At 39.6% G+C, this 23,126-nt stretch overlaps 1 protein-coding gene across 21 annotated transcripts in view; it reads left to right on the forward strand.

The window, feature by feature from the left end:
* Window positions 1-23,126, forward strand: part of ank3b (ankyrin 3b) — a 150,162-nt gene that overhangs the window by 56,040 nt on the left and 70,996 nt on the right. For 14 of the 21 annotated variants that reach the window (XM_070545746.1, XM_070545752.1, XM_070545754.1 and 11 more), the window contains exons 6-24: window positions 2,307-2,492; window positions 3,309-3,332; window positions 4,764-4,862; window positions 6,305-6,403; window positions 6,791-6,889; window positions 6,977-7,174; window positions 7,870-7,968; window positions 8,964-9,062; window positions 10,626-10,724; window positions 13,025-13,222; window positions 15,638-15,736; window positions 15,848-15,946; window positions 17,671-17,868; window positions 18,163-18,261; window positions 18,479-18,577; window positions 18,666-18,764; window positions 18,849-18,944; window positions 22,286-22,358; window positions 22,766-22,825. In XM_070545746.1, the coding sequence (XP_070401847.1) occupies window positions 2,307-2,492; window positions 3,309-3,332; window positions 4,764-4,862; window positions 6,305-6,403; window positions 6,791-6,889; window positions 6,977-7,174; window positions 7,870-7,968; window positions 8,964-9,062; window positions 10,626-10,724; window positions 13,025-13,222; window positions 15,638-15,736; window positions 15,848-15,946; window positions 17,671-17,868; window positions 18,163-18,261; window positions 18,479-18,577; window positions 18,666-18,764; window positions 18,849-18,944; window positions 22,286-22,358; window positions 22,766-22,825 (2,122 nt within the window). The remainder of the gene's footprint in view (window positions 1-2,306; window positions 2,493-3,308; window positions 3,333-4,763; window positions 4,863-6,304; window positions 6,404-6,790; window positions 6,890-6,976; window positions 7,175-7,869; window positions 7,969-8,963; window positions 9,063-10,625; window positions 10,725-13,024; window positions 13,223-15,637; window positions 15,737-15,847; window positions 15,947-17,670; window positions 17,869-18,162; window positions 18,262-18,478; window positions 18,578-18,665; window positions 18,765-18,848; window positions 18,945-22,285; window positions 22,359-22,765; window positions 22,826-23,126) is intronic. The other 7 variants (XM_070545759.1, XM_015962726.3, XM_015962727.3 and 4 more) reach the window with 3 other exon arrangements.

Raw genomic sequence — 23,126 nt, forward strand, 5'->3', positions numbered from 1 at the left:
GCTCTTCCTTCTTCCATCTCAGGAACATTGCTAGGCTGAGTCCCATTCTGTCCCGCTCTGAACTTGAGACAGTTATCCACACCTTCATCTCCTCACACTTAGACTACTGTAACTCTCTTTTCACGTGTCTGAGCAAAACCTCCCTGAACCGTCTACAGGTGGTTCAGAATGCCTGTGCTCGGCTTCTGACCAAGTCCTCCAAACACACCCACATCACCCCGCTTCTCCTCCAGCTTCACTGGCTGCCAGTCAACTTCAGGGTTCATTTCAAGATTCTGGTTCTGGTCTATAGGGCCTTACATGAACAAGCACCATCTTACATTGGTGATCTTCTTAGTCCCTACACCCCCAGCAGGTCACTGAGGTCCAGAGATCAAAGCCTACTGGTTGTGCAGCGCACCAGGCTAAAGACCAAAGGTGACAGATCATTTGCTGCTGTGGCCCCCAGACTCTGGAACTCTCTCCCCCTGCGCCTGAGATTGGTGGACTCAGTGGTCTCCTTTAAAAAGCAGCTGAAGACTCACTTGTTCAAAGTGGCTTTTGTATGACCTTCTTCACCACTCTCTCTTTATTCTGCTCTCCCCACCTATTCCACCTTCCTCGGGATCCACTGATTTCCCTCTTTCCTACTCACTCACTCTCTCTCTTTCTTAACATTTTTAATCACAATTCTCTATTTTTTTTGCTCATTTTAAATACATGTTTAACCATTTTCTAAATTAGTTTTTATGTTTTTACTTTTTTTGTTTTTGTGAAGCGCCTCGTGATTTTTACATTGCGAGGCGCTATAGAAATGATATTTTCTTCTTCTTCTGTGATTCAAGCACTGCCGGGCCAGACTCTGGGGTTTTCTAATCCGATCATCCCCGATGGTGATGGAACTTTCCCGTGGGGCGCCGGCTTAGCAATCCGGTGTTTGGGTGTGATGACCGCACCCCAAAGCCCTTGGTTGTAGCAATCTTCGTCACTTGTTGACTGGTGTTCTGACAGGCGGGAAAAGGACCCAGATTTCTGTCTGACCCAGTTGTTGTACTCTGAGACTGTAGATGAGACTGCTTTTCTTGTGAAGCCAGCTATTTCCATCAGCTGACTCTTGTCAAGCCCTGCAGCCGCTCTCCATGGCAACAGAGTCCTGTTTCATGCTCAGCCATCGGTCCCAGAGTAAAACCACACACTTCCTGTCTTTATCCTCACTTCAACATCAACAGCCAAATCACAGTTACAGATTAATACACTCGTAGGATCTTGGTACAATATGTATAAACACTCAGGGTTACTTCATAACATTTTCAATATCAATACATTTGTTACTTCACACACATAAAGTATTAACGACTCGTTCATTTTCTCTTACACACACTAATTTCACTTCTCCTTTTCCATCAAGTCACCGTTAGGCAGCCTTGCAGCCATTTCCTGTAGCCATCTCCAAAACCTTTGCCCTAGCAAACATGGTCATATGATTCTGAATCAACACTTTTAAAACGCTAGCAGAACATCTTTATTCAAACCAAATTATTTAGATCTTTGCTTAGTTATGATCAACGTTACATTCCTCTCCTGTTTTTAACGATTCACGGTTACCCCACACCAGTCATGAGACTGTGTGTGTGTGTGTGTGTGTGTGTGTGTGTGTGTGTGTGTGTGTGTGTGTGTGTGTGTGTGTGTGTGTGTGTGTGTGTGTGTGTGTGTGTGTGTGGCTACACCTTGCCAATCTTTCAGCAGAGGTTTCTCTCTTCAGCGACAGAGAAGTTGTGACTCATTTTGACCCATAAGAACTTTATACCAGCACCGCCTGCCTGCAATCAGATTAAATCACTAGAGATTAGTCTTTCATAATTTCTTTTGTGAATCACACTTGATGTATACTCGTCACACCTAAATCACTTTGATAAAAATATATTCATAAAGTCACAAACACATTATCCAGCACAATACACACAAAGCGATTACTGATGAGCTGCTCATGAAGGGGATAAGGGCAAGACAGACTTCAGATTTCACGACAGTTTGTACAGCACAAGTGATAAAGCTTAACAAGATGAAAAATGTGTCAATTTGCATTATTATTTTATTCATAATATACAGTAATATATAATTTATAACAAGGAGATGTGAGGATATAATTTAGTTGACTTTGATAGCATTTCCAAATACTGGTTTAATTATGCACTTAAATGTATTTCACAAACACCTAATAAGCCATTTTTGCTCAAAATTAAAAAAAGGTTGTTTTTTCTTTTAGATAAAATGTTGGATCTAAATTGAGGGGAAGGCCATCCATGATGCTCTTTGTTGATTTACAGGATGGTTTTACTCCTCTGGCGGTGGCGCTACAGCAGGGCCATGATCAGGTGGTTTCCCTACTTCTGGAAAACGATACCAAGGGAAAGGTTCGCCTCCCAGCACTGCACATCGCTGCACGGAAGGATGACACCAAGGCCGCTGCCCTCCTCCTCCAGAATGACCACAACGCAGACGTAGAGTCAAAGGTAGGACGTTCTGCCTCCACCAGGAGTACAGTTCCATTCGTGACTGAGATGTCAGAGAAGCTGTTTTGTTTTTGGTTTCAGATCTAACATCCTTTTTCTTTTTAAAATGTATCCATCCTTAAATGATTTCAGCAAATGGGCTTACATTAGTGACTTGTGAGCATATGCAGATATTAAAATATCTAGTTGATTATTGTCTAAAAGTGGTCCCTTGTCTCTTTGTGTCATAGAAAATGTAAATGAAACAGCTATTTACTTATTCTCTCTTGAATCTTTGATAACTGATTTGTTTTCCAGAGGTTGAGAATGGATTATTTTCCTTGTTTTCTTTAGTTTAGAAACTCTAACTTTGATCTATTTCTGACTGAAAGTACAGCATCTGCTCCATGCTAACTCTTAAAGAATGCTCCAGCGTAAACATAAGTATCATCAGCGTACAGTCATAGTTTATTTATCGTTTCTTGTAACTTTTTTAGTTGACAATTTTTTTGAAATCATGAACACAACAGACAAAATTTCACCAAACATTTAAATATTTATTAAAAGGCAATTATTTTAATCAAACTAAAATACAAATGCAGGTATGTTGTTATGGGTTGTGTGAACATCTGTGTTGTTTCCTTTGAGTTCTTTTCATTATCTTTGACCTCATTGTCACATATTCATTAGGCAGCTTGGTGCAGCCATGTTGGTGTTGCTGTAGTTCCTGTTGTGGTGCACTAATCGCCCCATTCTCTCCTCCTCTGCAACCTTTCCTCCCTTGACTTGTTCCGCCTTTTTTACCCCTCGACCCGCTCCCTCCCTTACCCCTCCTAGATGATGGTGAATAGGACAACAGAGGTACATCTTCTCCTCTACTTTTCTTCCTTTCCTTTCCTCTTTTCTGTTCCTACTGTCCACTCATGGTCATCACTGCAAAGCTTTCTGTCTGCTAGCATGAACGCTAAATGCTAGCATGAATGCTTTTGCGTCTCACCTGAATGCCAATTTCCAAGCCTGCATCACCCTTGGATGTTGCTTTGTGTGAATGCACTGGCTTGCTACTGAAATAGTTTAAATTTTAGTTATGGGTCCTTTTTTGGGCTCCACCTTTGTGCATCAGCTGAAGGCTTCTGGGGGAGCCCATTGCTATTTTGGGGGAGCTGGGCTCCCCCTAGCTCCCCTGTAATTCAAACCCAGGTGTCTGTTTTGTGATCATACATGAGTTTGAGACAGTTAGTTTAAAACAATGTCCTTGCTTAACCCACTGTTTGTTTTAATACAGGTACATGAAAAATTGTTGAATATCTGTCATAAAAGTTGAAACGATCTTGGTAAATGAAATTGTTTCCTTGTGGATCAATGCTTTTAAAACCATGCTGGTTCAGTGAAACACTTGGATGTCCTGGGCTGGAGACCTGCCCAGGGTGTCCCTCGCTTCTTGCCCGATGATTGCTGGAGTTAGACACCAGCTTCTTGTTCATCATACTAACGAATGACTGAATGAATTTGGTGTCCAAAAGGTGTCACCTTGACTCTTGTGCTTGTTTCTTTTTATTCAAAACAGCTTTATTAACAGCCACATTGGTCTTTTATACAGATGCATGTTGAGCTGCACATGACAGCCTGTCAAAGTTAAACGGTCAAGAAAATCCCAAATGATCCACAGTAAAAGCATTGTCACCGAGCTGTGTGTAGTCTTGTGGTTTAAATTAGTTCTATTAATTTTTCAAAATGGGCCTTTATCTAATTATTTGTTTAATGGTGTCATCGTTACTCCACATGCGTGCTCCACAAACAAGACACATGTCTGCTGAATTCCCCATCTACAGAACACCTATATCCATGTATTGTCATTAATTCACTTGTAGTTTACAAAAAGTTTGTTCTGGACCTTCTAAAAGGGTAAAATAACACAATAAGCAAAGATTTGATGAAATTCTTGGAAAACAGTGTAATTTAAATACGTAGTAGAGAAAAACTATTTTGCACATAGATGAACAATGTTCTATAATATTCTTATGTTTTGATTATTTTATGTAGGACCAGCTTAGCTAAATGATTATAATTCCTGTTATAAAAGTGTAATTTAACTGTTTATTTATTTATTTTTGTCAAGTTTTGGTGACATGTCTGACTTCTGCTCACTCTGCTTCTGGCAAGCTACTGTTCTATGTTATGTCTCATCATGCTTTGCTCAGCTCATAATGAGGTTTTCTTCTTTATCTTATCCTTTTTTGAAAAGTTATGTCCTTCCTTCCTTCCTGTGTGTGTCCGTCTTGTCCATCTCAGAGCGGCTTCACTCCTCTCCATATTGCGGCTCACTACGGCAACATCAACGTAGCGACACTGCTGCTTAACCGAGGGGCAGCTGTGGACTTTAAGGCGAGGGTAGGTACTTTGCTTGCTGTGCTGCTCTGTCGTTTTCCACCACTCGTGTCTTTCTGTTGCTGAAAACTGCAGGAAAAAAAGCTGGATCTGCAGGGTGGAATCTGCATGTTTGGGTGATTTTTCACTGTGAAGGTGTTTGTTTTCTTCTGCATGTAGGGATTACTCATACCTGCTGATAATAAAACCTGTTTCATGCTGAGCAAAGTTCCAAAAACGGATCCTGGAGGATTGTGTGTCCACATATTTGTTCCATGCTACGCATTTGTGTCTTAGACCAGAATTTTTTTACCACGTTTTTTATTGTTGTAATTCTAAACGTTGTAGTCTATCTATAAATAGTGACAAAGCATTGAAGTTATAGCCTACTTTTAATGATGAAAAGTGAACAAATGGTGGGTTTACCATTTACAAATAGAGACGCTCATCACCTTTAGCTTGTTTTCATAAATCATTTACAAAACTAAGACAACAGAAGCAGTTTACCAGAAAACCAGCAATGATGCAACTGATGATGCACTTCCAGAGGGGGATTTTGAGCCATTTTCCTTTAACAATAGACTTGTTCAAGATGAGCAGCGCCTCGCCTGGAAAACAGACGAGAGCAGACGGACGCAGCAGGGGAGTGGCTGAAAGACGGCGTTAAGTCAGACAGATTTCCCTGCATGTGTAGCTCGCAGGTGACGATGGATGAAGATATCGCGTTAGAGTTCATACTTGTTTAATTATTTATTTTAATTCTGGTGCCTGTTAGCAACCGAAACACATCCTCACGTGCTTGTGGATTTAATATAATGCATATGGAGACCTGACTGTAATAATAAGTAAAGGTTATCAGCTGTAGCTTTAGTGTGTTCATGGGAAACGTGACTAAAGAACACAAAACACATTTCACCTTATGGCCCATATAGTTGACATCTACAGCGTTACATGATTTAAAGAATACATGTGACCAACTAACATTTTATATTCTACCACTGGATGTTTGGATCAGAAAGTGAACCAATCAGATCTTAGATCAGGTGAGAGCCTGGCGTTTCCCGCCATGCCCTAGGTTTAGCAGCCGGTGGAGAGCAACTGCAGCGCCTTGCTCCAACATCTGCGGCCGCCTTGATCTCACGAGGATATCGTTGCCTACATTTGCATGACGTCAGAGCAAGACGACGTCAAGTCGGACACAAATCTAACCGGCAAGCACTGCGCGCCGATCACCGGTCATCTACTCTGCGCAGAACTGGCTCATCTCGAACAAGGCTATTGTCAAAAACAGTTCATTGTTTTCCTCTTTTACCTTCAGTTTTTTTTTTTACTTTTATCATTTATCAAGACAGTATGTCACCTAGACACAGTCTTCACAGTTTTGTGTATCTGATTAGATGATAAAAGTTGTAAGTTTTCCTACTTTGTGCAGCTGAGTGAACCAGTGTTGCTTCTTTTCTCTGCAGAATGACATAACACCTCTGCACGTAGCATCCAAACGAGGAAACACCAACATGGTGAGACTGCTGCTGGAGCGAGGAGCCAAAATAGATGCTCGGACCAAGGTACAAACACATGCTCATACCAGTCATATTAATCCATGTTTTAATGCTCCTTAGATCCTTAGGGAAGAAAATCATGGACGGTCCTTGTCAAATTGTTGTAAATCATATTATGGGCTTCAACCATCGATGTATATGTTCAACATGATGTGGAGACTGATAGTGTTTGGAATTTTATCTTAGGGTTAGTTAATATTAAACATCCCTAACTTTTATTTAATGCGACATAAATCAGTTCTGTTTGAAGTATTTTCCTTAATGACACTTAGTAAAAGATTTTCATAACTTCCAAATCCTCCTCCAGTTGTGAGTTGATAAACTGCTGAGTTCCTGGGTGGTTTAATTTGTTTTTTGTGTTTAAGTCGGAACATTAGCTGGTTCTTTTCACAGGATGGCCTAACTCCGCTCCACTGTGGAGCTAGAAGTGGCCATGAGCAGGTGGTGGAGATGTTACTGAACAGAGGAGCTCCAATACTGTCAAAAACCAAGGTGCACCTTCTGCCTTAATTCTTCTTTATTTTTTAACAAACTGCAGCTAAATTAAACACATTCTTTTACTCGTTATTTTCTGTCCAGAATGGATTATCTCCTCTTCACATGGCAACACAAGGCGACCACCTGAACTGTGTCCAGCTGCTGCTGCACCATGAGGTGCCCGTGGACGACGTGACCAATGACTACCTGACGGCGCTGCATGTGGCCGCCCACTGTGGTCACTACAAAGTGGCAAAGGTCATTTTGGACAAGAAGGCCAATCCCAACGCTAAGGCGCTGGTGAGAACAAAGACATCCTACAGTAAAAACATGCTGCTGTAGACTCCTGAGTTACTTTTCATGCTGGAAAAGATGGATGACATTGCAAGAAGATATTTTTTTATCCCTACTTCTAATTTATGGAACTGTAGAGTAAAAGGTACATAAGGCAAAAGATCCAAACGTTGAGAAAGAGAGGATAACTGAAAAAGAAGAGACAGGACATTGTGGGGAGTAAAAGGAAGAAAACAGAATAAAGAGAAACTTTATACCTCCAGCCAGTGTTCTGACGTAAGGCTGGGATCTGTGCTCTATAATTGGAAAAGTCTGGGTGTGGTTGGAGCACTGGGACTTTATAGCTGGAGAGAATAAGAAGGGAAAAGGGTCGGAAAATGAAGTCATACAACTGAGGCAGAAACCTCAAACTAAAAGAAGGAGGGATGACTGGAGGAAGGGGAGAGGCGAGGGGAGTGTGTGCAAGTTGGCAGGAGGATTAAGTTGTAAGAAAACATCTATATGAGTGCAGAGTAGCTTTTATAGCTCAGAGTGAACTTGATTACTCCCTCAGCTGTCGGAGAGGCAGAGGAGGGAAGAAGAGAAAAAGTTTCTCTTTGTTCTCTACTTCCTGTCTGATGCTCCAAATTATTTATCAGGACGTACAAAGCCACACGTGGTTTTCGTTTTTATCATACTTATTTTTGTTTTTCACATCTTAGAATGGTTTCACTCCCCTGCACATTGCCTGTAAGAAGAACAGACACAAAGTGATGGAGCTACTTCTGAAGCACGGGGCATCTATACAGGCGGTCACAGAGGTAAGGGTGTGTGTGTGTGTGTGTGTGTGTGTGTGTGTGTGTGTGTGTGTGTGTGTGTGTGTGTGTGTGTGTGTGTGTGTGTGTGTGTGTGTGTGTGTGTGCGTGTGTGCGTGTGTGCGTGCGTGCGTGCCAGTTCCTGGTTAATACCCTGCATCTATGACTCAGCAAACAACACATTGCAACAGAATACTCCATCAGAGTGTCTCTGATGCAGAAATGATAAAAGAACGAACGGCTGAAGTGATGGAAAGCATGTTTAAAAGCAAACAAAGAAGAGGAAACAACAGCTCTAATTAATCAAATCCCTCTCTCTGACTCTACAGCTGCAAGACCAACACAAATACTTGCCGGTGGTCTGACTAAACAGCTTTATGGCAGAATAATAAATGCAGAATGCCTTTCCTTATCTGTGGATGAATTTATTACAGGGTTTTATTTGTAGATTTATTTAAATGTTCATTTGAATTTATTACTAAATGGAAATTGCATGTTATGCTTGTTGCTGCTTTGATTGAAGAAGACAAGTTATGTTCAAGCTAATTTTATTAGGGCACGTTGACTCATTGAACATTTTTTATTGTTGCCCTTTGAGACTTGTATCTGAGTACCCCGATCTAGAAAAGCAGGCAACGTGTCAAGTTTTAATCAGTGCCTAGCATTCAGTGAGGGTATGTATCAGTTTAGGTCACAACGCATTATAGTCTATTTCTACTATTGTAGTATAAACTACTTTTATTGGATCACATGGTGAGTGGCCTATACCAAAACGTATATATGAAGCTACTAAGTGGTATTATCTGTTATAGTTCTTGAGCGTTTGACATTCAAATGCTGTTCACAGCTTGTTTTTCTGTGGAAATCTCGTAGTTTATTGAGTAAATTTTACTGTAGACAGCTGACCAATAATATAATTTTAGTGTCTGTGTGTGCCGATTAAAACAAGAAGGTTTTCAAACATTTATCTTCTCGTTATGCTTGTGTGCTTAACTCGTCAGTCTGGCCTGACGCCGATCCATGTGGCTGCGTTTATGGGGCATGAAAACATCGTCCACCAGCTGATCAACCACGGAGCTTCACCAAACACAAGCAATGTGGTGAGAGGTTCTTGTTTATTCTACTTTGTTGTTCTGCATCTGGTGTCCTTCCTCCAAAGCCATTCCCTCTGAAAAAGAGAGGAGAAAAAAAACTGTAACAACAAGATGGTTTTTGTGCCAGCTCAAACCTAGCTTTCTATTTCCTCTAAACCTTTTCAATAACTTAAAGCTGCAATCTGCATTTGTCCCCCTTTCAGGAATGATGATATATTTTTTAGAAATCCTTGAAATGATTGTCTTATCATGTACTGTGATATAATTTAGGCAATAATTATATATATATATATATATATATATATATATATATATATATATATATATATATATATATATATATATATAATTTTTTTTGCTAAGCCCCCCCTCCGTCTCGTAGAGCCTCACACAATTTAACCTGAGCACCATTCAGCTTTAGCCAATAGCATTAGACATCAGCTTACACACAGATGCCAATCACAGAGCGTGGATGCGCGTTTGAGGACGTACCTAGAAGAACTCATACATGAATAAGCAACAAAACATGAAAATAATAACTGTAAAACGTGTTTTTACTCTGTTTGCCGGCTAGAGGTGCAAGTTCACAAACAAGAGGCGTTGCTCTTGGTCATAAATACAGAAGTGAAAACGTCTTGAAGGTATTCGTCAGCCACTAAATGATGACATCAGATAAAAATTACTCCAGATTGTAGCTTTAATTAGAATAATTTAGACAACAGTAACAAAAACAATGTAAAATTTAAACTCCACAAGGTTCTGTTTATTCTGTCTTCTGTATATTCTGTCTGGATGTCCAGTAAGAGGAAGGTCGCAGGTTCGATCCCAGCTCTGACCAGAGAATGCTGCTGTTGTGTCCTTGGGCAAGACACTTAACCCGCCTTGCCTGCTGGTGGTCCGAGGGATCGGTGGCACCAGTGTACGGCAGACAGCCTCTGTCAGTGCACCCCAGGACAGCTGTGGCTGCATCGTAGCTCATCCCCACCAGCATGTGAATGTGTGTGTGAATGGGTGAATGACTGATTGTATGAAGCACCTTGGGGGTTGTAGTACCCTAAGAAGCCACTATACAAATTTTTGAAACACTGATGTAATTAATTCATCTTTCCCAGAATTGTGGTCATTTGTGCTGACAGCAGAGAGACTGTTTAAAACGAAACTCCATTGGTGGAATAAACCTTTAAAGAACTGCTTTGGAGCGCCAGCGTCTTTTACTAACTGCTTTAACGCCTGAAGACTGAGAGGAAGATGTATAAACTTCAGAAAAGAAGGAGAAGTGATGGGAAAGAGTACGGCACAGTCAGCTCATGAACCCTAACTATTTGGTCGCCCACGCTGTGTTTGCGGCCAGGTTACTGTGGAAACGGGAAATTATGGGGCATCTCTGTAGTGTGTGGAAAGTAAAGGGGTTCAGTCCACTCTCCTTCTGGTTGGAATTTCAGCTAAGAGAGAATCTGAGTGTTTGCCCAGAACTTTGATTTACAGTTTATGTTTCGTGTGTGTGTGTGTGTGTGCATGTGTGTGTGTGTGTGTGTGTGTGTGTGTGTGTGTGTGTGTGTGTGTGTTTAGAGGGGAGAGACAGCACTCCACATGGCAGCAAGAGCTGGACAGTCAGATGTGGTCCAATATTTGGTTCAGAACGGAGCACGAGTTGATGCCAAGGCCAAGGTAGGCTGCTGCTGTAAACTATAACTTCACTCATTCTGTGTGTGTGTGTGTGTGTGTGTGTGTGTGTGTGTGTGTGTGTGTGTGTGTGTGTGTGTGTGTGTGTGTGTGTGTCAGTCAATACATCAAAGTGGGGACCAAATCAAAAATTTTTTACCTGCTAACTGAGGACATTGTTAGCAAAGTGAGGACATTTTGCTGGTCCTCACTTTGGGACAGTAGTTGCATAGCTCTACTCGTGTTTTAGAGGTATGGTGTGAATTACGTTTTAGTTAAGGTTAGGGTTAGGAGTAGACTGGTTATGGGTAGAGTTAGGGTTAGGCACAATCCAGTCACTAAAATGAATGGAAGTTAATGACGGTCTTCACAATGAATGACTAGAGTGTGTGTGTGTGCGTTTGTGTTTGTGTGTGTTGTTCCTTTGAGCATTTCTTACTGAAATGCAGAAACATTCCTCATATTTTTTTGTTAATTAAATACAGTGTAGATAGCTGATTCCTCTATATGAAAACATATGGTGCTCATTAACAGATTTAATTCTGTTTTTGTTTTGTTTAGAAGGCATGTTTGTTGTTTTCTAAGCAGCTCAGCCTAGGGCTGAACGATCTATTGTTTTTGGACCGAAATTGCGATTTCAAACAGCACGATCACGTGACCGTCAAAACTGCCGTTTTAGCGGTTTAGACTGATCCAGGATCAGTTATGGAACTTTTTTTTTTTTTTACATCCGGGTTTTTCCCCCTGTGTTATGGCGGCGACAAAGGCCAGCGCGGGGGAGGGGGGTGGGGTGTACCGTCCAGAGCCGAGCCCAACACCACATCTGACAGAGCTGCATGTTCAGGTTATTTTCCCTGTTTTATGTTCCCACACACAGCGCTGCTAGAGCCCATAATAGTGGCACTGTAGGTGAACCTGGGACAGAGAGAGAGAATGTAGTTGAGTAAGGGAGAGACAGACACCTCCCACATCGGAGCAGGTTCAGGCTGATTTCTAAAGCTTGGTTTATGCTTCATCAGCGCGAGTGCGGAGTCGCGCACTTTAGTAGACCTGAAAGCTCAACTTCTCTTTTAAAAATGGTTTGAATGTTTCTGATGGCACATGTTAGTTTAAACAAGCTAAGGTGTCAGAATGCGTGCGTCTCTCTCATGGAACCAACGTTTTAGTGAGGAAAAACTATCAGACGGCTTCGAAAAACGTGCAGCCAGCCTGCCTTGGTAATGCAGGGAAAACTGTGTGCATTTTTCAATTCAATTCAATTTTATTTATATAGCGCCAAATCACGACAAGACTCTGTTTATGACTGGAGTTACCTAAACCTTGATTTAGTGTTCATGGCTTCAGTAGCATTGATTATGATCAGTTACTTCTATATGAGGATGCTAAATTAACTGCATATTTGAAGAATCTAGTTCTTTACTAGTTATGAATTCAGTTCAATTCAATTTGTTATTTAACACATTTAAAAGCTATTTCTACCTACAGATTTCCTCCATGCATTTTTTTAGTAGAACGTGTTTTTAGAAAGCTCCTCTCTACATAAAAATCACAAGCACAAGTTGCTTCACAAACACATAAAAAAAATTTAAAATAGATAATAATGGGAGAAAATATTCATAGCTTTAACTGTTTTTATTGTATGAATAAATAGTAAATATAAATGTGAATGATTTGTTGTACTAGAATCTAGACCATCTTTTCACTTAATCTACAGGATGGCTTGGCAGGCTAGTGTTGGACCTTTGTTTGCAGAAAATCAAGAATTGAACCGAAATCGCAATTTCTGCTAGAAAAATTGTAATTCAATCTTTTCCTAAAATCGTTCAGCCCTAGTTCAGCCTTTATCAGATTCATTGAAGAACTGATTTGCACAGCCTTTACATTCACAACAAGACATTTAACATAATGGGGAATAAACAAAGAAGTCTGAGTAATTTCATATTACCAAAGAATTGTTGCACAAAGGTAAATTAACATATTTTGGCCCAAACTAACCTCGGCCGTGTGTAAACAATGTCACTGGACAGTTTTTCAAACGTGTAGATGTTTTGAGTTTTACATTGATTGCTGCTTTGTTGTTCACGCAGTGAATTATTTTCCATTCACTTCACAAATTTGATGCCTTTATTACTGCCAGATGTGTAAGCAAACCCAAAACACCAGAAACCGTGCTTAAGCATTAGACTTTTGCTTTTTTGCCCCTCACAATGATAGTCGATGTTGCTTTATGCCAAAATCGGAATGTGTTGTCTTTGCATCTTCAAAATAATGCCCTTGCTTGTTTTTATTACATTGTTTTTCATCAGGATGACCAGACGCCACTGCATATCTCAAGTCGTCTTGGCAAACACGACATAGTGCAGCAGTTGCTAGCAAATGGAGCATGCCCAGATGCCATGACCAACTCTGGATACACACCTTTACACCTGGCAGCCAGAGAAGGCCACAGAGACATTGCAGCAGCTTTGCTGGATCGAGGGGCCTGTCTGGGTGCTACCACAAAGGTGTGTGCCTCACATACATACAGATAGTGTTGGTCCAAGTACAAAAGCTGTTGTAGTTAGAATGTTGATGCAAATTTTGGACCTGTTCCAGACAGATGTTTAGGGAATTCCAAAGATTGACTAAGAATGGAAGAGTTGGGTCATCAAGTTTAGACAAAATCAGAGTCAAAACACTTGATAGAAGAGTTGTTAGTCCTGCTTTGGCACAGTTTCCTGATTTATTTATTTATTTTTGAGAAAAGTCTGTTGTGACTGTATGGATGCATGTTATGGTGAGATTTATAATACTTTATTGAGATAAAGATAATAACATCACCCTTTTTGAAAGTGTGTTCAAAATAATGTTATGAAACACTATTATGCACATGGTGTAGAGAGCTCATTGAAAAAGCTTTAGCTTGGAGGAATGGATTTGTGAGGTGAGGGCAAAATTCTGTTGCTCTGGAGCATTTCCATGTGTCCAAAAATACCTAAACCTGAGTAATGTTTATAATAAGTGTGCAGTTTTTAAATGTGTTCAGAATGTGAGTAGTTTCCACAGCAAAATGACACTGTTAAAGGTGGAATATGGAACATGAGCACTAAAGCGGCATCTAGTGTGTGGAGGTTGTAGTTACAACAATAGAGCAAGGTTCACTGCCGATAGGTGAATTTTTTTATTTGGGTCCATCTGTTGTAGGCTTCATCTAAAGTCACTCTGGTTTTAGATCTTTTATAATCGCTCCTCTTCTGAGAATGATAACGACATCTTCTGGGCTCAGAAGCAGCTGCTGGACTTACAGAGTCCGTTTTCCACAGGGCCAGCCTCGCTGTGCTGAGCGGACAGTTTGGCAACCTGAAATGATGCCCTCTAGTGGCTGGTGGATGTAAACATAAACTCAGTGTCGTACACATCAAAGTAAATATTTGATCATTTTATAATTAAATATAGCTTTTAACTATTTTATAGTTAAATATAACTTTTAAAGCAAATACCTTCATTCTGCATACCACTGAATGCCATGTGGAGATATCATTTAAAAATATAGCTTTTTATTCAATTGTTTCATATTCAACCTTTAATACAAGTGTGTGCTAAATTAATTAAAATCACTAAATTTAGTCAGTTTCTTTACTTTTTAAAGTGGCTTAATCCTATTTGTGTTGATAAGTGATTTTGACACAATTTAATAAATCAAATCTAATTTAATTTGCAAACTAAGTATATTTTCAGTAGACATCATCAGTTGAACAATAACAGTAACTGTGTAGCCTCTTTTAGTTTGCATGCACACACTGATTTTGTCCCACATTAACACTGCAGTTGTGGTGTTACTTCACTGCAAAAGAATCAGCTCTTGTTTCTCCACCCTGAACATTTTATCATTTGTAATCAGTGACTAAAATAATGTTGTAGAAGACTGATTTGACACATATTTCTGTTGTATCATCATTTGAAGAATACATTAAAAGAGCAATTTGTAAGAATTATATGATGGAATATTCACAAAACAGTCTAATGTCACAGTCATGTTGAAGAGAAAGTTATACTGAAACAGATTTCATCCACGGTGGGATTATAGGTTTTTCTACTTGAAAAAAGAGAGGGGTGTAGTTCCTGTTTCTATCAGTGAGTTTGCGAGATTGCCAAATCTGCAGTGACAGCATTTATAATCCAACACCAGCAGGCAAAAATCTCCAGAGTTGTTTAAAGATAACAGTAAACAAGAGCGACCCAGAAGTTGTTTCTTGTACCCCTAAGAAGCCACAACATCTTTTTGTTTTATTCTATTATCAGGTAAATTATGCTGGAGGCTAACATTGAGCTAATAATGCTGTAACGTGAATAATGCTGTAATGATGAATTAGAAGCAAAAAGTCATCTTTAAAAATATTCCAAGCTACTTTTCCAATTACCAATAACTATATATCAGTGATAATGTAATTGTGGAGTGGGTAATGATTCAATCGTGCTGGTTTACTTTCTTTATTGAGTCGTTCAGAACTACCACATCAGGCTAACAGCCATACTGCAAACAACTGTACTTCCTGTAATGCTGGAGACAAACTACCATAATAAGTGTAGTGAGCGGTAGCGTACCAAGATTAAGCAACACACCCAAGATTGCTAGCAAAACACCCAAGATTGCTAGCAGCAGACATGACAATGTATTTATCTACTTATCAACTTACTGTGTATGACTCGCCTTCACTTGTCATGTAGAATCTTCTGGTGCTGATCTATAACTGGCAACAGCCATTAAACTCTTGGAACGGTAATGAGAGTAACCTTTCTGCTTAAAAAATGGACTGTAGTAACCACATTTGACCACAGGATGACATTCCTACAAATTGCACCTTCAATGTATGGAATGAGTAACATTAATGCTAAAATGCTTGAATTATATTTTTTGTTATGTCATGTTTTTTTTTCAGAAGGGCTTTAACCCTTTGCATGTTGCAGCCAAATATGGGAAGATAGAGGTAGCTAACTTGCTGCTGCAGAAAAACGCTCTGCCTGATGCTGCTGGGAAGGTGACAAGTGTTTAAAACATGTGTTCTTTGTTCCTAAAGCTGAATCACCTCTGCTCACCCCACCTGAATGTCAATGTCTTAACAGTCGCTGATATTTGTGTGTGTGTTCAGAGTGGACTAACTCCACTGCATGTGGCAGCACACTATGATAACCAGAAGGTGGCGCTGCTCTTGCTCAAACAAGGAGCTTCACCTCACGCTTCTGCGAAGGTAAGAGTCTATTGAATGTTCCTACATGCATTTATGTACCAGAGCCTGACCCAGTTAGAGTCACTCATGTCCATTAAAACACGGCTGCCCTAACAGGATTGAATATTGACTGAACTAGTGTTTCAGGATATGATTAATGCTTACCCCATTAATGATCATGTCCAGCCTCTGTAGTCTACATCTTGTTCCCACTGTGGAATAAACATGACTTCAACAACTGTTCTTGTTAAGTCTAATTTATATATATAGCAAATTTTATGCAACAAACCTAAGCACAATCCCAAATTTAACAAATGATCGTTGTCCTTGTGGGAGCTCAAATTTCGATTTTGAACATCAGATTTCTCTTGAAACCCTAATAAATGAGGCTGCACATCCGTCCAAACCCCATCTCATCATTATTTTAGTTTGCTCACATTTAGATAAGGTGTAATGCATGCATCTGAGATAGAATTTGATAGATATAAATATATATATATATATATATATATATATATATATATATATATATATATATATATATATATATATATATATATATATATATATATATATATATATATCTGTCAAAGAGAACAACTAAAAGCCAGGAAAGTAAGGAGAAAAAAAACTAATAAAACCTGCTAAAATTGACACTAATAAAACTGAAAAGGCTAAGAAATATCACAAGGTGCAACTAAGAGAGTAACTAATTCATAGTAAACTAATCGAGAAAAGGAAAACAGCACTAGGACGCACAGATAGGAGAGACATGGCCTCCGAGATTTATGCAATTTTAAGTGTAAAGGATCATGGAGGGAAGTAGATCGGCCTGCCAGACTCGTCCTCTGTTTAGTTGTACACAGAGATTATAAGGAAGCATGGGGTTGGCTAGGCTAGGGCATGAAGCATGCCACCAAAGTGCTGTACAATAATACTCTAAACAGATAAAACCAGCAAAGTATAATCATTTAAAATATCAGCAACAGCTGACCCACAGAGGTAAAAGCCAGGTCATAAATGTGGGTCTTCAGCCCCATTTTAAAAACTGCGACTGATGAAGAGAGCCTAACAGATAAGGGAGGTGTGTTCTATAGTTTTGGTCTTGCTACCAAGGACGCCCTATCCCCTCTCGTCTTCAGCCGAGCTCTGGGAGCCAAAAGCAGCAAGTGGTTCTCGGAGCGGAGCACCTGAGCAGGGACATGTGGCTGCAACAGCTCAGTCAAATGGGTCAGAGCCAACCCATTCAGCACCTTAGTCACCAGTAAAAGAAGTTTAAAACTAATGCTAAAGTTGACAGGAAGCCAATGCAGAGTATCCAGAATTGGTGTCCATATGTTTGCATCTCGGAGATGATCTCAGAAGCTTAAAGAACCAGGATTACCTGTTTGTTTGTTTTTTGTTTTGTGAATCTGACCAAAAATATGCATTACTGTAATCCTATCTACAAGAAATAATATAAAGTGTAAATCACAGTTTCTAACTCAAGTTGGGTTTTGAAGGAAACTATCAACTCTGCTTCTGTAATTTGAAGTTTAAATAATCTTTCCCAGATGACCTCCTTCGTTAGATTATAACAGTTCAAAATGAATGACAGTCATCATACTACCTAGGTTTGCATTTCTCTTCTTTGAGATTCAAATAACTTGCAAGTTTCTTTGAAATTCACTTTTTTGTCATTTGTAGTAAAGAGATTTTCTCTCACAAGTCATCACTTGGTTGTTCTCTCTGTTCCTTTTATCCAGAATGGCTACACTCCCCTTCACATTGCAGCCAAGAAGAACCAGATGGAGATAACCACCACGTTACTGGAGTATGGCGCCTCTACCAGTGCGGTAACGAGACAGGGAATTACCCCTCTTCACCTTGCCGCCCAGGAAGGCAACGTGGACATAGTGACGCTGCTGCTGGCTCGAGATGCCCCCGTTAACATGGGCAATAAGGTGAAACACCCATGTGGGAAACCTGCCTTTGCCACTTCTTTCTCTCCAAATGCAAACAGGGTATAATGGTAGCGTGTGTTTAGTGTAAACGTGTTCATCAGCCAAAGTTGTCATTAAATTCAGAGAAATAACGGTCTTTACCAAAGACTGTTATTTTGACAGTCCTAGCATTCTGTTTTGCTGATTTCTATCCTCAACAACCTGGTCTGCAAACCTGTCATCTTGTTTCTGACTGAACCGTATCATCCTGACGGTCTTGTCCGTCTAACTGTTTGTTTGTTTTTGTGTCCTCAGTCTGGTCTGACTCCACTTCACCTGGCTGCCCAGGAGGATAAAGTCAATGTTGCTGAGGTTTTAGTCAACCATGAAGCAGTTATAGACCCAGAGACCAAGGTATGACAAATGATGAAGTCTTTTTTGGAATCAAAATGGCTAAAATCCTCTTACCGGAGGTTAGGATTCACTTACTTATTCATTTGTACTTAATTATAAACTGAATATCGTTGTGTTTTTCATGGTGGATGCCTCCCTGTTTGAGTTTAATGAGGCACTTTGTGTTTATTTATCATAAATATTGAGAAAAAGCATTAAAATGCTATTTTTTTGTCAGCTGGGATACACCCCTCTCCATGTGGCCTGTCACTATGGCAACGTGAAGATGGTCAACTTCCTGCTGAAGAATCAAGCAAAAGTCAACGCTAAGACCAAGGTAATCTCTGAGCATAAAACCTGAAGTAGTTAGAGTAACATCTGTATTGTTGTGTGTTCATATTTTGTTCTTCATCTGTCCTCCACAGAACGGTTACACACCTCTGCATCAGGCCGCACAGCAGGGACACACACACATCATCAACCTTCTGCTGCACCACGGAGCATCGCCCAACGAGCTCACTGCTGTCAGTGAACTCAGAGACGTGACACCTGATAGCTCTGGTCTAATTTTTCCTCCACCAATTTCTGATTTCATTTTTGTTTTTTAGAACGGGAACAGCGCGCTGTCAATCGCCAGGAGGCTCGGCTACATCTCTGTGGTCGACACGCTCAAGGTGGTCACAGAGGAAACGATTACCACTAAGGTTTGTGTTCTACTTCTTCAGATCTTCTTTAATCCAGTTGACAGGAATGTAGAGTTCCTCCAACTATTGCGTCAGGATTAAAAATAATGTCCTAAATCAAATATTTTAATCAAAGGTAAAAAATAAAAAATGCTACTGCTCAGAAATACTGACAGAGTTCACAAAAAGGAGCTCCATTTACACTTATCAAGAACACAGGTATGATTTTTTTTTCCTAAAGACCTCCCTGATTTAAGGTTTGTGTTGTTTTGCCTCTAATGAGAATGTGTACACCTCTGCTTTGTTTTTGCTTCATTTATTAAGTATTTATTATTTAAAATGTTATAGTGTCTTTTTATTAAATGAAGAAATTATTGGATATTTTACTCTCACCACATCACATTGGGATTTAAATTCTACAGTTTTTGATTTATATAGATATTATTGTGCTTTAGAAGATTTCCAAGAATATTTAGCTCCCAGATTTGTTCACAACAGAACCTCACTGGTTAAATGGGAAAAAATGTAATTTGTCAACATATTTTACACCAAAACATCAAATTGTTGTGTCTTATGTTTCTGAACAAACAGTTCCTAAACGTTCTTAGACTTTCTGTTTCTGCTTAAAGTGACAGTGTGTATATTTCTTGGTGATAGGGGGCAGTGGATACCTAAATCATTGCAAGCAAGCACTATTTTTGTGTTACCAACTGATGCCCATTAGGGTCAAAAAGCCCTGGGGAGTGCAAACTTTAGCAAAATAACAAGCACCTCAGATTCCCTTTCATCACTGGCAACAAGTGAAGAGGTACATGTGTAAAAGAACAACATTTAAGAATGACAAAGGTTTTGTAACCGTTTGTTACAATTCAGTAAATGCATTATGTCCTCATTGGCTCCCGTAGAAGGAAACATGGCATCCAGTAAGGCATCACCCAGAGACTTAGACCCGCTCCCATTTTGTTTTTTAGCCCAGATTGTTATAGTTATACGTTATGAAGCCACCAATATTTTTCAACAACTGGGCATCATTTCATTCATTTTCAACAACACTTCGATGAATATTTCCAGAAATTAATGGTAAAAACTACACGTTGTCTCTTTAAATACAGAAACATCACTAATGAACCATTTAGCAACGATCCTCACCAACAATCACATTATTTTTATCCTCTTATGGCTGTTTTGGGTATAACAGTTAAGACTAGGTCGGTCATTGTCTGTCAGATTATAATTATTTGATTTATGTAGATTTGCTCTAGACTTTAATCTGGTGAGTTATGACCCAAAGTACGGCCCCAACCCCAACATTAAGAACCAGTGCTGTAAGGTGCCTCATCATCAAGAACTCTTGTGCTCTGCACTGATAACAACTTGAACGAACCTTCTTCCTTTGTTTAATAGTTTTGCCCATTAAAGACAGCCATGTTTCTGCTTCTCTTTTCATATATGTATATATATATATATATATATATATATATATATATATATATATATATATATATATATGTATATATATATATGTATATATATATATATATATATATATATATATATATATATATATATATATATATATATATATACAGGTGCTGGCCAGTAAATTAGAATATCATCAAAAGGTTGAAAATATTTCAGTAATTCCATTCAAAACGTGAAACTTGTACATTATATTCATGCAATGCACACAGACCAATGTATTTCCGATGTTTATTACGTTTAATTCTGATATTTATAGGTGACAACCAATGAAAACATCAAATCTGGTATCTCAGAAAATTAGAATATTCTAAAGGCCAATGAAAAAATGTTTGTTTCTCTAATGTTGGCCAACTGAAAAGAATGAACATGAAAAGAATGTGCATGTATAGCACTCAATACTTAGTCGGGGCTCCTTTTGCCTCAATAACTGCAGTAATGCGGCGTGGCATGGACTCGATCAGTCTGTGGCACTGCTCAGGTGTTATGAGAGCCCAGGTTGCTCTGATAGTCGTCTTCAGCTCCTCTGCATTGTTGGGTCTAGCGTATTGCATCCTCCGCTTCACAATACCCCATAGATTTTCTATGGGGTTAAGGTCAGGCGAGTTTGCTGGCCAATCAAGGACAGGGATACCATGGTCCTTGAACCAGGTGCTGGTGGTTTTGGCACTGTGTGCAGGTGCCAAGTCCTGTTGAAAGGTGAAGTCTGCATCCCCATAAAGTTGGTCAGCAGCAGGAAGCATGAAGTGCTCTAAAACTTCCTGGTAGACGGCTGCATTGACCCTGGACCTCAGGAAACAGAGTGGGCCAACACCGGCAGATGACATGGCACCCCACACCATCACTGACGGTGGAAACTTTACACTGGACCTCATGCAACGTGGATTATGTGCTTCTCCGCTCTTCCTCCAGACTCTGGGTCCTTGATTTCCAAAGGAAATGCAGAACTTGCTTTCATCAGAAAACATAACTTTGGACCACTCAGCATCAGTCCAGTCCTTTTTGTCCTTGGCCCAGGCGAGACGCTTCTTGCGCTGTTTCTTGTTCAAGAGTGGCTTGACACACGGAATGCGACACCTGAATCCCATGTCTTTCATGAGTCTCCTCGTGGTGGTTCTTGAAGCGCTGACTCCAGCTGCAGTCCACTCTTTGTGGATCTCCCCCACATTTTTGAATGGGTTTGTCGTCACAATTCTCTGCAGGGTGCGGTTATCCCTAGAGCTTGTACACTTTTTTCTACCACATTTTTTCCGTCCCTTCGCCTGTCTGTTAATGTGCTTGGACACAGAGCTCTGCGAACAGCCAGCTTCTTTAGCAATCACCTTTTGTGTATTGCCCTCCTTGTGCAAGGTGTCAATGATTGTCTTTTGGACAGCTGTTAAGTCAGAAGTCTTCCCCATGATTGTGGTGCCTTCAAAACAAGACTGAGGGACCTTTTAAAGGCCTTTGCAGGTGTTTTGAGTAAATCAGCTGATTAGAGTGGCAGCAGGTGTCTTCTATATTCAGCCTTTTCAGAATATTCTAATTTTTTGAGATACCAAATTTGGAGTTTTCATTAGTTGTCACTTATGAATATCAAATTTAAATGTAATGAACATTGGAAATACATTGGTCTGTGTGCATTGCATGAATATAATGTACAAGTTTCACGTTTTGAATGGAATTACTGAAATATTTTCAACCTTTTGATGATATTCTAATTTACTGGCCAGCACCTGTATATGTAATGTGTGTGTGTGTGTGTGTGTGTGTAAACTAAACACAAATGTGTTTCTACATCTGCGGTTTAGCTTAGTCTGATGATTCGTCTTAGTTTTTATTGTGTACTGTAGTGACTATGAATCAACAGCATGGTAACCGGGTTTTCTTTTATTATTGAACAGACCGTGGTAGAGAAGCATAAGATGAACGTTCCAGAGACCATGAACGAGGTGCTGGACATGTCTGATGATGACGGTAAGGCCCAGCTTCAGTTCACTGATCCAACGTTTAACCATGTTCTCTTCAAACCAGCTGAGTTTAGTGATAAAATCATTAAAGAAGAACCAAACCAAACTCCAGTGTGATTTGGCTCAGGGTATTTTCTGATCTTCTGGTTTAACAAAGTTTCTCTTTATTTATGTAAAGAAAGCAACATTCATTAATTGTAGACCTTATGATGCCATCCATCATTGAATCTTTTTGTTACAATCACTGATTCTGTGATTTAACCGTTTTAAACCGACCTATCCAGCTTTTCTGATTGTCCAGTAATCATCTTTGATTTTTTTTGCATGGTATATTTTATTGTGATTATGATTTATCCAGATTCTTTTGCTTCTTTTTCTTGTTTTACTCAACTTTTCTCCTCCATCCAATCCCAGTCTATAAAGCCAATGTTCCTGAAATGATCACAGACGACTATTTTTCTGATGAGGAAGAAGGTATTTTTCATTTCTCTAAATTTGTTTTGTTGGATCTTCTTGCATGTCATTGTTCTGTTTCTCAAATTACTCATCTCATTTTGCTCTTTTGCTTTCATTTTTTACTTGATCACCATTTAAATAAAAAGTGCTACTGTTCTGTCTTTCATTATCAAGTTGAACAGTTATAACATTTTATATTGATCAGTTTGTCCAACAGACGAATATAGAGCATTTAAAAACAACTGAAGTTGCTTTTCAGTTAATTCAATCAATATTATTACCTCACCTCACCTTCCTCCGCTTATCCGGGTCGGGGGGG

Source organism: Nothobranchius furzeri, chromosome 16 (genome assembly GCF_043380555.1).
Source record: "Nothobranchius furzeri strain GRZ-AD chromosome 16, NfurGRZ-RIMD1, whole genome shotgun sequence".
In the NCBI taxonomy this organism is placed as follows: Eukaryota; Metazoa; Chordata; class Actinopteri; order Cyprinodontiformes; family Nothobranchiidae; genus Nothobranchius; species Nothobranchius furzeri.